This window comes from Mus caroli, chromosome 10 (assembly GCF_900094665.2).
Source record: "Mus caroli chromosome 10, CAROLI_EIJ_v1.1, whole genome shotgun sequence".
In the NCBI taxonomy this organism is placed as follows: domain Eukaryota; kingdom Metazoa; phylum Chordata; class Mammalia; order Rodentia; family Muridae; genus Mus; species Mus caroli.
This window is the reverse complement of record NC_034579.1, coordinates 26,570,234-26,582,453: the sequence shown is the minus strand read 5'-3', so window position 1 is coordinate 26,582,453 and position 12,220 is coordinate 26,570,234. Positions and strand designations below refer to the sequence as shown.

Sequence of the window (12,220 nt, the reverse complement as noted above, 5' to 3'; positions counted from 1 at the left end):
TATTAGGAACCATGTCCTTGGGAAAAGAGTCAATGGCTTTGAGAACTGGCCCTCCCTGGTTATACGTGCCTGCTCAAGGATAACAGTGTATCACATGTGGACCCAGAAGCCTTGTAGCACAGTGTAGTCCACACTGGTTTAATACAATAGGGAGTCCCCACTAGCTCTGTCCTTGAATATGTTGGTGATACTATAGACTCACACAGAGGACACTGTACGCAGAATTTAAAAAAAAAACATCTTGTCTGGGTCGTAGCTTTAAGGAACGGAGGGGTTTCATTGAAAAATGAACTGAATTTAGGTTGATATTGGCCATTCTGGTTTAAAATTGAAGGAAAAAAAAAAAAAAGAAAGAAACATTTAGAAGAGTGATTTATCTTGCATGCTCCCTCGGAAAACACTTTTAGGTCTGCAATAGACCATAATTGCAGGAGACTCTTGTCCTGAGTGTATCGATGTGAGGAAAGTCAACATTAAATGAATGAAGGGCTTTTAAGAAGCCCATTATAAGCACTTACCCGGAAAATGCCATTCCTATTAGAGACTGAGTTAGGGGCTCTGCTTCCTCACTGGAGCGTGAAGGGTGCCATGTGGTGTTCCCTAAGGGTCCCTTCCCAGCATCCAGCGTGGACCTCTGCCTGTTTTATCTGGTGCTGTGTTTCCAGATGAAATGAGTACATCTGTCCTGTTTTAAGAATCATGTTAAAATTTAAAGACTGAAAACCAAACAAAATTAGCATATTTTAATTTATCTAATAGAATATTGGGAGTCTGGAAGGGTCGGACTTGGACTTAATTATAGTTGTAACCAGAAAAATAGATGCCAGTTCTCGGATTGTTTCCTTGTCCCTCTCTTGCCTATTTTTATCAATATTTTTCTTCTGGAGTCAAAGTATTAGCATCTGGCTCAGCTTTTAATATAAAAAATTTTCCAATTACATTGTCATGGCTTCATATTTATTCATGAGACGAAATCTAATAAGCAGAAATCATAACATATTGGTGCCTTGTGGAAGAGAACTTTAAAATAGGCCATCTGGCCCAGGCAGGATGGAGAGCCGAGGATTTGAATCAATTCAAGACTCTGAAGGAAGCTATATCACCATCAAAATTTTTAATATTTTATTATATACAATGTATACAATATTTATATATTTGTTATATATTATATGTAATATATATATATATTATCAAACACATTTAAAGTTTACCCTGTGTTGAGCTCTTAACAGCAAGTCGGGATTAATGTGACCTCTTGCTAAATAACTTTTGTCTGAATTGATACCAATTATAATACCATATACTTAAGAAAAGTCAAAGACAGTGGCAGCCAAGGTGGTGTTTGGCCTGAAAGCACTGGTTTAAGCTGTGGGAGCTAAGGGAAGAGATTTATCACACATATGATGCAATGCCCTGAGGTAGAAGATAGCAAGTGACTTGCATTCCTGAAGAGGAGAGAAAAGGGCACACAAGAAAGGCCTGTGCTAGATCTGGTCTGGAGAAACAAGGTAATCTCAAGCCCAGGAAAGGTATGAAGAAAAGGGTAGAGTTGAGAAAGAGCCCAGATTCAAACTGTACTGTGGGACAGAGCTGACTGGAGCTGGAGGTTCACCGCTGCCTTTCTCCTTTCTCTTAGATCACCCAGGTTCTTAGTTGAGCATGAAGTACCTCAGCTCACTGCAGTTTGGCCTCCATGCCCACTGCTCTTTGTACCCAGTTCTAGCTGATAACGCCAGCTACGCTTGTCTTGCCTGCATGGTATCTGTTTGAAACATCGGCCATTGTAGATCCCAAGTTACATTTTTTGGCTCATCTTCCATTACTTTTGACTCCAAAGTTTATTACAAGACACCGGAGAGTACAAAGCTGGATCTAAATCACTTTAATTCTCTTGAGTGAGGGAAATTAGTTGATATCTCAGCTGCCCCACATCCCCAACCCATTTAAAGACAAGATTTCTGAGTGAAGTGGTTCTGAGGATTAACAATGAAGATAATAGGCTGCAATAAATGACTTGGTAGATGACAGGAAGATTGGTTCCTTTTCCCACTCCTATCCTACTGATTACATATTCCTCCATCTTGGGGCCCCTCATCTCTCTTTATGTATCACAGTCCTAACTACCCTGTATGCTTTGTTATGTTACTGTTTCTGTGTTAGATCCTGAGGGTTAGCTTTTGACAGCTCAAAGTTGCTAGGATCCATTGGCAATTTGCTCCTTGTTTGTTTCCCCCATGGGATTAATTTTGTATTTTTATTTTTTTGATGTCATAGCTTGTGCCAAGCTTCCAGGGTGATCTCATAGTATTGGTTTTTTTTTTCTTTCCTTTTTGTTTGTCTTAATGATAACCACATGCTGCAAATTTCTTAATCTTTTCCCTCTAGCTTTTACTCTCCTCCTGTGCCTTCATTGTAACCAAGTGCACCAAAAGACTAGAAAATGTCTCCAGTTGACCACCCACAGGCTCTTAGAAGCCATACGTGAATCTTCTCACACACCACCTCCCACATAGGGTGCCCTCTCCCTGTACACAGAATGGTAGCTCTATTGTCACAGTCCACCTGGTCCCAGAAGCAGAAACATGGCGGCCTCCATTCCTCCCTCTCCTGCGCTATCTCTATTGAATAATCTGCCATATCTCAATTTGCCTGTCTCTTAAGTGTTCCTCAGATTCATTCCCCTTTCTGTACTAAGTGCTGTTGCTTAGCTTTCAGCCTTTAACCAAATTTAACACTAAATTCTGACAACTCTACTGTCTTCATTGAGGTCACTGTCAGATCATGATTCTGCCACATTGACCAGAGAAAGAATCAAACCTATGACTTCCTTTCATTCACATCATGGATGAGAATCAGGGTTCTCATGAGTAGCAATTGGAGTATTTGCTCATGGCATAGCTGCTGCAAATACAGTCCTTTGGGTTCACTTAGAGCTGGCTTGCAACAGCTTCAAAGAGTAGGAAGTGCAGGATGACTAGCAGGGATGGTGGTTGGGTCTTTAGCATGACAAACAAGATCTTTGTTCCATGACTTGTGTCCTCCCCCATCCCCCCCCCCCACCTTTCTCTTTAGCCCCACACTGCTGTGTTGCACACTTGGCGCTGGGCAGCAGGCAGCTCTTCTGTTCTCTTGCTTGGGTTCAAGCAGAACCACTTTCCTGTAGCTGTCTTGGGAAGCCTGCAGTAATACCCACATCCTTAGTGTGTGAAATGAAGGTGTCAGATGGCTAAGTAGGGCAGAATAGTTTGTTTGTTTTTTAATGTTGACTGTTTTTTTTTGGGGGGGGTGTCACAGAGATGATGATTAAGCAGTTATGAGCATATACTATTCTTGAAAAAAACTGAGTTTGATTCTCAGCATGCACAGAAGGCAGCTCACAACTGCCTCTAATTCCAGCTTCAGGGGATCTGAGGTCTCTGGCCTCTATATCTGCACTTATGTGTATGTATTCACACAGAGACACATACATGTGATTAAAAGTAATTTTAAAACCTTAAGGCTTTTAATTGACAAAAATTGCGTTTTTATCAAGTCCAACCGGACACATTTTGAGCTATGTACATTTTAGAATGCTAATTTTGAGTGTTCTTTCTGTAATCTTCTGTGGACATGTCCCTTCTGAAACCATAGATTCTCATAATGTTGCAGTTCTGTGTCTGCCTCACATATGACAGCGGATCCCATTAGAGCAAATCTAACGCCTCATTTAGCTTGGACTCCAAAATAATAGTGCCTTTCCTTTAATGTATGTTGTGTATGGAACTGTACTGAATTAAAATAAAGACAGAGACCAGTCTGTTTTGTAAATGTACTTTGCTTTCTTGACATTTTAATTTGATCAATGAGCATACTCAGTATTGTGTGAATGCAAAAGCAATGTCAGTAACTGAACTTGCGCAAGCTGGTGGACTTGGAGAGTTTTGAGCAGAGGCCTAGCATGATGAAAGTGGTATTTAGGGAAGATTGCTCCATAAACAAGCTTTTGTTATTGGTTTAAGCCACCACGACATGGGTAGTTGAGGGTATCTGGCTAGAGCAAGTGCCGAAAGGCACAGCTTTCAGAGTAGTTTGCTCTGGGCTTTCGTTTCCACAGTTGCTCAAGTCGGATGTAAGTTACTGAAGGTAGAAGAGAATGCCAAAGTCATTTTTACTTTTGAACAAAGCATCTTTCTATAAAACACCCTAGTAAGCCATCTTCATACTACCCATGAGAAGTATTTACAGTGAATTTTGGGGAAGTGGAGTTTGTGTGTATGATATTTTAAAAATAAATTTATAAAAGCAGAATCCGTAGCACTAGCACAGTCTTCTAGTCAGTAAAATGTTTGTTTTGATATTACTGTTAATTATGAAGAAAGCATTCTGGCTTCGTTTCCCATCCTAGTCTGCTTTGTGGCTTAGCATTCTAATTGTAGTGTTGTGGTTTGCCTGACTCCCAACCCATTTGCATTTTGTACTTTACTCATGTGACTGTTTCCTGGTTAAAGTTTATCCTCCATTTGTTTTGAACCATGTCACTCTGCTTTATTCTGCATATTATCAGCCATTATAAACGTCTCAACTGATAGTTGCTTTATTTTTTTAATTACAGGGATATGACTCACTGATTAAAGAGGACGTTTCCAAATACTTTTTCACTTTTAGCTGTATATTATGGATACTAAGGAAGAGAAGAAGGAACAGAAGGAACGGAAACAGAGTTATTTTGCTAGGTAAGCATTTATTTTCCAATATTATATCAGTGCAGTGCTTTAAAACACTAGCAAATAAGAAGACTCCGACCTGGAGAACTACTTGGCCCTTTGTGTTCCTTGTGATTGTTCAGTATCCTCCACTTTGACCTTTGTAAATGACCCCTTTCTACTTTTGATGGTTCTCTGGGACTACAACCTCTCAGAGTATATAGCAGGCTGGTGCTGACTTGCAGGATGCTTGGACTTTTGTTTTAACTCTAGGTTCTTAGCTCCTGCTGGTCAGGAACTCAATTGGCTGAGCACTAATGTAAAATCTTTATAGAGAATCATTGCTAAGAAGCATGTGTTTTATAGATGGACTAGATAAGACAATTTCACTAGAGTCTGCATCTTTGGCTTGTCACAGGCTCAAACTGTTTGGCTGCCACTGCTCATAATTAAATGATCAATAATGCTGTTGGCCTCAGAGCCATCCTACGTTTCAAGTAATCATTATTATAGGCTTAGTATACCTAAGAGCTGAATTTAGCCTTGCTCAATCCCCAACCCTCAGTCTATGCTTGGAAACATGCACTTCCTGTTTACTGAAATATAAGCCTTGGAACTAAAACCAAAGGATTATTTGGTCAATATATTTATCCAGAAATTAAGTTGTGTTTTAGACTTTTAATGGGATAAAAATAATAGATTGAAGCCTTACAATGCATGAGTGCTCTAGCTGTACAACCTCAATATAAGCCCTGGACATAGGTTGTTTTATCTTCATTTTACAAACAAGGCATATAAGACTCAGAAAATGTTTCATCTACTTCATGCAGCTCCAGAGTCAGTTTTCAAACACAGGCTGTCTCCAAAGGACGCCCCATTCAGAATAATAAATCACAAATTGGGCACTTAGCAAAGGAAGAATTGAAGTATTTACTGTAGCAGAGTATTTCCTGCTCTTACGACTATAACAACAAAATAGGGGAAGGAAGAAATCAACCATGTGATAGATGAGCCATTAGAAAAATAGTACGTTCAGGGTAAGGACTGTCTTAACTCTTGGTTTTGACATAACTGGCTATTGCCTTATAGATGTTTGTAATAGTAGAGAAATCCTGTATCTTTCAGTCACTTCCCCCCTTACATGTTTCATATCTAGGAAACTGACATTGATGTGGGATGCCGACTCGTGTGTGTGTGTGTATGTTGTATATTTAGTTACATGCATGTGCATATTTAGTTACATAGCTTGTGAGTATATTTACTTGGCCAGTAGAGTATCACAGTTAACCTCTACTGGTGTTAACTAGTAACTATTGTAACTGTGTTCATTTCCCCCACTCTCCCTGACACCTTTTTAACTATTTAGTGGGTTCTTAGACTCAATTTCTCAATCCAAGACTATACTATAAATGAAATCATCTACCATATAACCGTTGGTAATTAGATTTATTTTCCCCTCTGTGATCTATCCAAATTGTTGCATGTATTGGTTACCAATATTTTATTCCTTTGTGTTAAATGATTTTGTTCCATTGATGGACAGATGTTAACTTTTTAGTTGTTTTTCCATTGAAGAACACCCCCCCCCCGCCCCCCGGTTTGGGCTGTTCATAAACAAAACTTCTTATTACCACCAGTCTGCAAATTTTGTGTGAACACAATTTTTCATTTCTCTAGGTTAAATACTCAATTCTTGGGTCAATAATACATTAACATTTTACCTTATAAGAAATTGCCAGTCTTTCCAGAATGAATGGTTGTATCACATGACATTCCCACCAATCATGTATGAGTGGTTCTGTTTGCACTGTCACCAGCATTTGATGGAGTCAGCACTGACTTTAACCATTTCAATGAGTATGCAGTAAGAGGTCACTGCAGTTTTAATTAATACCTATGAACATTATGTATACATTACAAGTCACTGTTCGTAAGTACACTGCCACCTCTAGATCTTCAGTGAAGTTTATCTGCATGGCTTTTTTCCCATTTTTTAATTGGATCTCCTGTTTTTTACTGTTGAATTTGGGGGCTGGTTACACATTTTACATATAGTCTTTTATGGGATGGACAATTTGAAAATTTTCTGTTACAGCTAGTAGTTTGGGTTTGCTTTTCTGTTTGTTTTTTGTTTTGTTTTGTTTTGTTTTCCTTTTAGTAGAGCAAAAGTTTTAAATTTTGTTCTGGTTCAGTTTATCAGCTTCTGCTTTTGTAAGTTGTGCTTTATGTGTCAAGGGTGACATTTCTGTCCCTGTCCTAGATTCTAAAGACATTCTTTTCTGCTTTATTTTCTAAAGGTTTTTAGATAATATTTTGTTTTATATTTAAGGGTTTATTACATTTTGAGCTGAATTTTGTATGAGATGTAGAATTATGTAGAATTCAAGCCAAAGTTCTTGGGTTCTTGGCCCTTTTTTTTTTTTTTTTTGCCTTCTCTCTACTGGTGCCCTGTGCAGACAGTTCTAAAATTGCTTTCCTAGTCTGGCTACAAAGGGATCTCCACATCCCAGTACTAACCTGTTTGATGATGAACGACCTGTTCCACGTTGCCTTCTTGTCCTGTAACTGTGAAGGGAGCCCCTTCAAAGTACACAGACCCACACAGGGAAAAAGCTTTTCAGCCCATAAGCATCCACTCATTTGTGATGTGCACGCACCTTGTCCTCTTCTGAAAGACACTCAGTGGAAACCCATGCTGGAGGGGCTTTGGTGTGATCTCAGCAGTTTCCCGGGAAACTGGGACCTTAAGACAAACTAACAGATTTGGTACGAGGAAGTGTAGACAGCAATGGGCAAAGGAGAGAGCAGACAGAGAAAGACATACAGAGATATAGAAAAAGACAGAGATAAAGAGAAAGGAGGAGAATCGGGAGACACAGAAGAGAAAAGAGGAGGAAAAGAGAGAAAAAGAAGAGGGAAAGAAAAAGAAGAGGAAAGGAGGAAGAGAAAAGATGGAGAGAGAAAAAGAGAAGGGGGGAGGGAGGGAGGGGAGAAAGAGGTCACCTTGTAGTTTAGCTATATAGTGAAAGCCATAAATGGTGACCCTGCAAAATTTAAAACAACCCCCCAGAAAAGAAGAAAGAATAAAAAAAGGAAAGAGAAATAAAAAGGAGCTCCCCCCACCCCCGAGTCTAAATCTTTCCAAATGCTTCCTGATGAAACTGGAATGGTTATAAGGAGGAATTGCCCAATGGAACTTACTTGAGAGCCAGTTTCTGGCCACACAGGCGAATTTTTCTGGGGCAGTGTACTCAAGGGCAGTCCAAGCAAGTCCAAGAAATCTCTGGAGAAACACAAAGTCAGGCCAAGGGCAAGGCCAAATTGATGCAATCCCAGTTTTTCTCTAAAGTCAATTACATACTTTCCTTAAAGCTCCTCTTGTGCTCAGAGAAGAGTAAAGGCAAGGACTCTCTTGCTCTGCTCACCACCACTGTATGTATCCGAGGGCCCAAACTCCTTTCAAACCATTTTCCTTCTTTCCAGTTAGTAAATAGTCACTGGGGTTCTTTTGTGCTATGTTATCATGGGGTTTCATAAGCATTGTATGACTTTGTTTGGTAAATACACTTTTACCAAACCTCTCCTTCATTGATGTGCCATTCACTTACAGCAAGGTTAAATTTAAGAGTCTACCGTAAACCAGCATACTGCCATGAGCTTGGAATCCCAACTCCTGAGAGTCTGAAGGAGACAGAAATACACAAACGAAGGAGGGTCTCAAGTTCAACAGGAACTTGGACTTAATAGTGAATCCCAGATCAGCTTTAGTAAATTTTTAAAAGTTATACTTGAATAATCCTGTATTGAATAGTTATTTGAAATCTAGCTGTATGGCTTTTAAGTGGTACAGTGGATTCCAACTGTTTGTATTTACTCTGCTTAAGTCCCTGCGAGCTTTTAGGATGTCCTGACCTTGGCCACCTGGTTTTTAGGACTTCCATAGAGTTGTTATTTAGTGAGATTGGATGACTCTTGGGACCTTTCCTCATATTTTTGCAAAGGGTTTGTAAACTCAAATATATTATCTCTACATTTATTATCGCCTTGATCCTTTATTTTTTGTTTGTTTGTAGAAAATTATTTTAATATTTTCAACTGTTAATATTCAACAAACAAAATCATTATTTTAAGATCCATTTTGTTGTTATGTCTCCCTTTTCATTTCTGATTTTATTAATTTGAGTTTATCTTGTTGATTTTTCTCAAAGAACCCAGCTTCTGGTTTTGTTGATTCTTTTTATAGTTCTTTTTGTTCCTATTTGGTATGATTATTTCCTGCTGTCTACTCCTCTTGGGTGTATTTGCTTCTTTTTGTTCTAGAGCTTTCAGGTGTGCTGTCAAGCAGCTAGTGTAAGCTCTCTTTAGTTTCTTTATGGAGGCACTTGGAGCTATGAATTTTCCTCCTACCACTGCTTTCATTGTGTCCCATAAGTTTTGGTATGATGTGTCTTCATTTTCATTAAATTCTAAAAAGCATTTAATGCTGGGCAGTGGTGGCGCATGCCTTTCATCCCAGCACTTGGGAGGCAGAGGCAGGCGGATTTCTGAGTTCGAGGCCAGCCTGGTCTACAGAGTGAGTTCCAGGACATCCAGGGCTATACAGAGAAACCCTGTCTCAAAAAAAAAAAAAACAAAAAACAAAAAAACAAAAAAAAAAGCATTTAATTTCTTTATTTCTTCCTTGACCAAGTTATCATTGAGTAGAGTGTTGTTCAGCTTCCATGTGTATGTCTGTTTTCCGTTGTTTTTGTTGGAATTTAAGACCAGCCTTAGTCCGTGGTTACCTGATAGGGTGCATGGGATTATTTCAATAGTCTTGTATCTGTTGAGGCCTATTTTGTGACTGATTATATGGTCAGTTTTGGAGAAGGTACCATGAGGTGCTCAGAAAAAGGAATATTCTTTTACTTTAAGATGAAATGTTCTATACATATCTGTTAGATCCATTTGCTTCATAACTTCGCTTAGTTTCACTGTGTCTCTATTTAGTTTCTATTTCCATGATCTATTGATGAGAGTGGGGTGTTGAAGTCTCCCACTATTTCTGTGTGGGGTACGACGTGTGCTTTGGGCTTTAGTAAAGTTTCTTTTATGAATGTGGGTACCCTTGCATTTGGAGCATAGGTGTTTAGAATTGAGAGTTATTGGTAGATTTTTTTCCTTTGACCAGTATGAAGTGTCCTTTCTTATCTTTTTTTCAGTAACTTTTGGTTGAGAGTTGATTTGTTTTGTTTGTTTGTTTGTTTGTTTTTGTTTTTCGAGACAGGGTTTCTCTGTATAGCCCTGGCTGTCCTGGAACTAACTTTGTAGACCTCAAACTCAGAAATCCGCCTGCCTCTGCTACCCGAGTGCTGGAATTAAAGGTGTGTGCCACCACGCCCGGCTGAGAGTTGATTTTATTTGATATTAGAATGACTACTCAATCTTGTTTCTTGGGATCATTTCCTTGGAAAATTGTTTTCCAACTTTTTACTTTGAGGTAGTGTCTACCTTTGTCACTGAGGTATGTTTCCTGTATGTAGCAAATTGCTGGGTCCTGTTTACATATCCAGTCTGTTAGTCTATGTCTTTTTTGAGGAATTGAGTCCACTGATATTAAGAGATAGTGAGAAAAATGATTCTTATTTCCTGTTATTTTTGTTATTAGAGATAGAATTACATTTGTAACTGTCTCCTTTTGGGTTTGTTGAAAGATTAGTTTCTTGTTTTTTCTAGGGTATAGTTTCCCATCTTGTATCTGTGTTTTCTTTCTATTTTCCTTTGTAGGGCTGGATTTGTGGAACAGTATTGTATACATTTGGTTTTGTCATGGAATATCTTGTTTTCTCCTTCTATGGTAATTGAGAGTTTTGCTGGGTATAGTAGCCTGGGTTGGCATTTGTGTTTTCTTAGGGTCTGTATGACATCTGCCCAGGATCTTCTAGCTGTCATACTCTCTGGTGAGAAATCTGGTGTAATTCTGATAGGTCTGCCTTTATATGTTACTTGACCTTTCTCCCTTACTGCTTTTAATATTCTTTCTTTGTTTAGTGCATTTGGTGTTTTGATTTTTATGTGACAGTAGGAATTTCTTTCCTGGTTCAGTCTATTTGGAGTTTTGGAGATTTCTTGTATGTTCATGGACATCTCTTTTTTTAGGTTGGGGAATATTATTTCTTCTATAATTTTGTTGAAGATATTTACTGGTCCTTTGAGTTGGGAATCTTCACTTTCTTCTGTATCTATTATCCTTAGGTTTGGTCTTCTCATTGTGTCCTGGATTTCCTGGATGTTTTGGATTAGAAGCTTTTTGCATTTTGCATTTTCTTTGACTGTTGTGTCAATGTTTTCTATGGTATCTTCTGCACCTGAGATTCTCTCTTCTATCTCTTGTGTTCTGTTGGTGATGATTGCATCTATGACTCATGATGTCTTTCCTAGGTTTTCTAACTCCAGGGTTGTCTCCTTTTGTGAGTTCTTTATTGTTTCTATTTCCATTTTTAGATCTTGGGTGGTTTTGTTCATTTCCTTTGCCTGTTTGATTGTGTTTTCCTGTACTTGTTTAAGGGATTTTTGTGTTTCCTCTTTAAGGGTTTCTAACTGTTTACCTGTGTTCTCCTGTATTTTTTAAAGGGAGTTTTTTTTATGTTCTTCTTAAAGTCCTCTATCTTCATTATGAGAACTGATTTTAGATCTGAATCTTGCTTTTCCAGTGTGTTGGAGTATCCAGGACTTGCTATGGTGAGAGAATTGGGTTCTAATGATGCCAACTACCCTTGGTTTCTGTTGCTTATGTTCTTATGTTTGCCTCCCTCCATTTGATTATCTCTAGTGCTACCTGCTCTAGCTATATCTGACTGGAGCCCGTCCTTCCTGTGATCCTGGTTGTGTCAGAAGTTCTCTGAGGTCAGCTGTCACTGTGATCCTGTGATTCTGAGATTCTCTGATCCTGAGATCCTCAGTATGTTAGAACTCCTGGGAGTCAAGATGCCTTTGGGACACTAAGATCCTGGTGTGACCAAGCTCCTTGGCATCATGGGATCCTGTGATCCTGTGGACCTGGGTGTGTTAGAGCGCCTGGGGAGTTGTTCTTCCTCTGGGTGTTGTGGGACTGGCTGAGCAGTTCGCCCCCAATATCTTCTCTGCCCCTTGATCCTTAACATGTCTTGAAAAAGTAAATGAAAGCCTAGGCATGATCATGCACACCTGTAATCCCAACGCTCAGGATGTAAAGGCAGCAGGGTTCCTACGTGTTTCAGAACAGTCTGTCTACATAGCAATTCCCTAGCCAGACAAGACTAGTACAATGAGACCCAGTCTCAGAAAGAAAGAAAGAAAGAAAGAAAGAAAGAAAGAAAGAAAGAAAGAAAGAAAGAAAGAAAGAAAGAAGAAAGAAAGGAGGGAGCGAGGGAGAGAGGGAGGGAGGGAGGGAGGGAGGAAGGCAAAATACAAAAAGAAAAATAACCTCAAAACATCAATAACAGATGTAAACAAAACTCACCAAATGAAGAATAAAATTATTAAACAAATTTATTCCTTGTTCTGCTGTTCTCTGGGAT

General features: G+C 39.0%; 1 protein-coding gene across 3 annotated transcripts in view; it reads left to right on the top strand.

Moving 5' to 3' along the window:
* The window catches only part of Ncoa7 (nuclear receptor coactivator 7), a 148,880-nt gene that overhangs the window by 23,007 nt on the left and 113,653 nt on the right, over window positions 1–12,220 (top strand). For all 3 annotated transcript variants that reach the window (XM_021174075.2, XM_021174073.2, XM_029482549.1), the window contains exon 2: window positions 4,592–4,712. In XM_021174075.2, coding sequence (XP_021029734.1) covers window positions 4,654–4,712 — 59 coding nt within the window. In that variant the 5' untranslated portion in view covers window positions 4,592–4,653. The remainder of the gene's footprint in view (window positions 1–4,591; window positions 4,713–12,220) is intronic.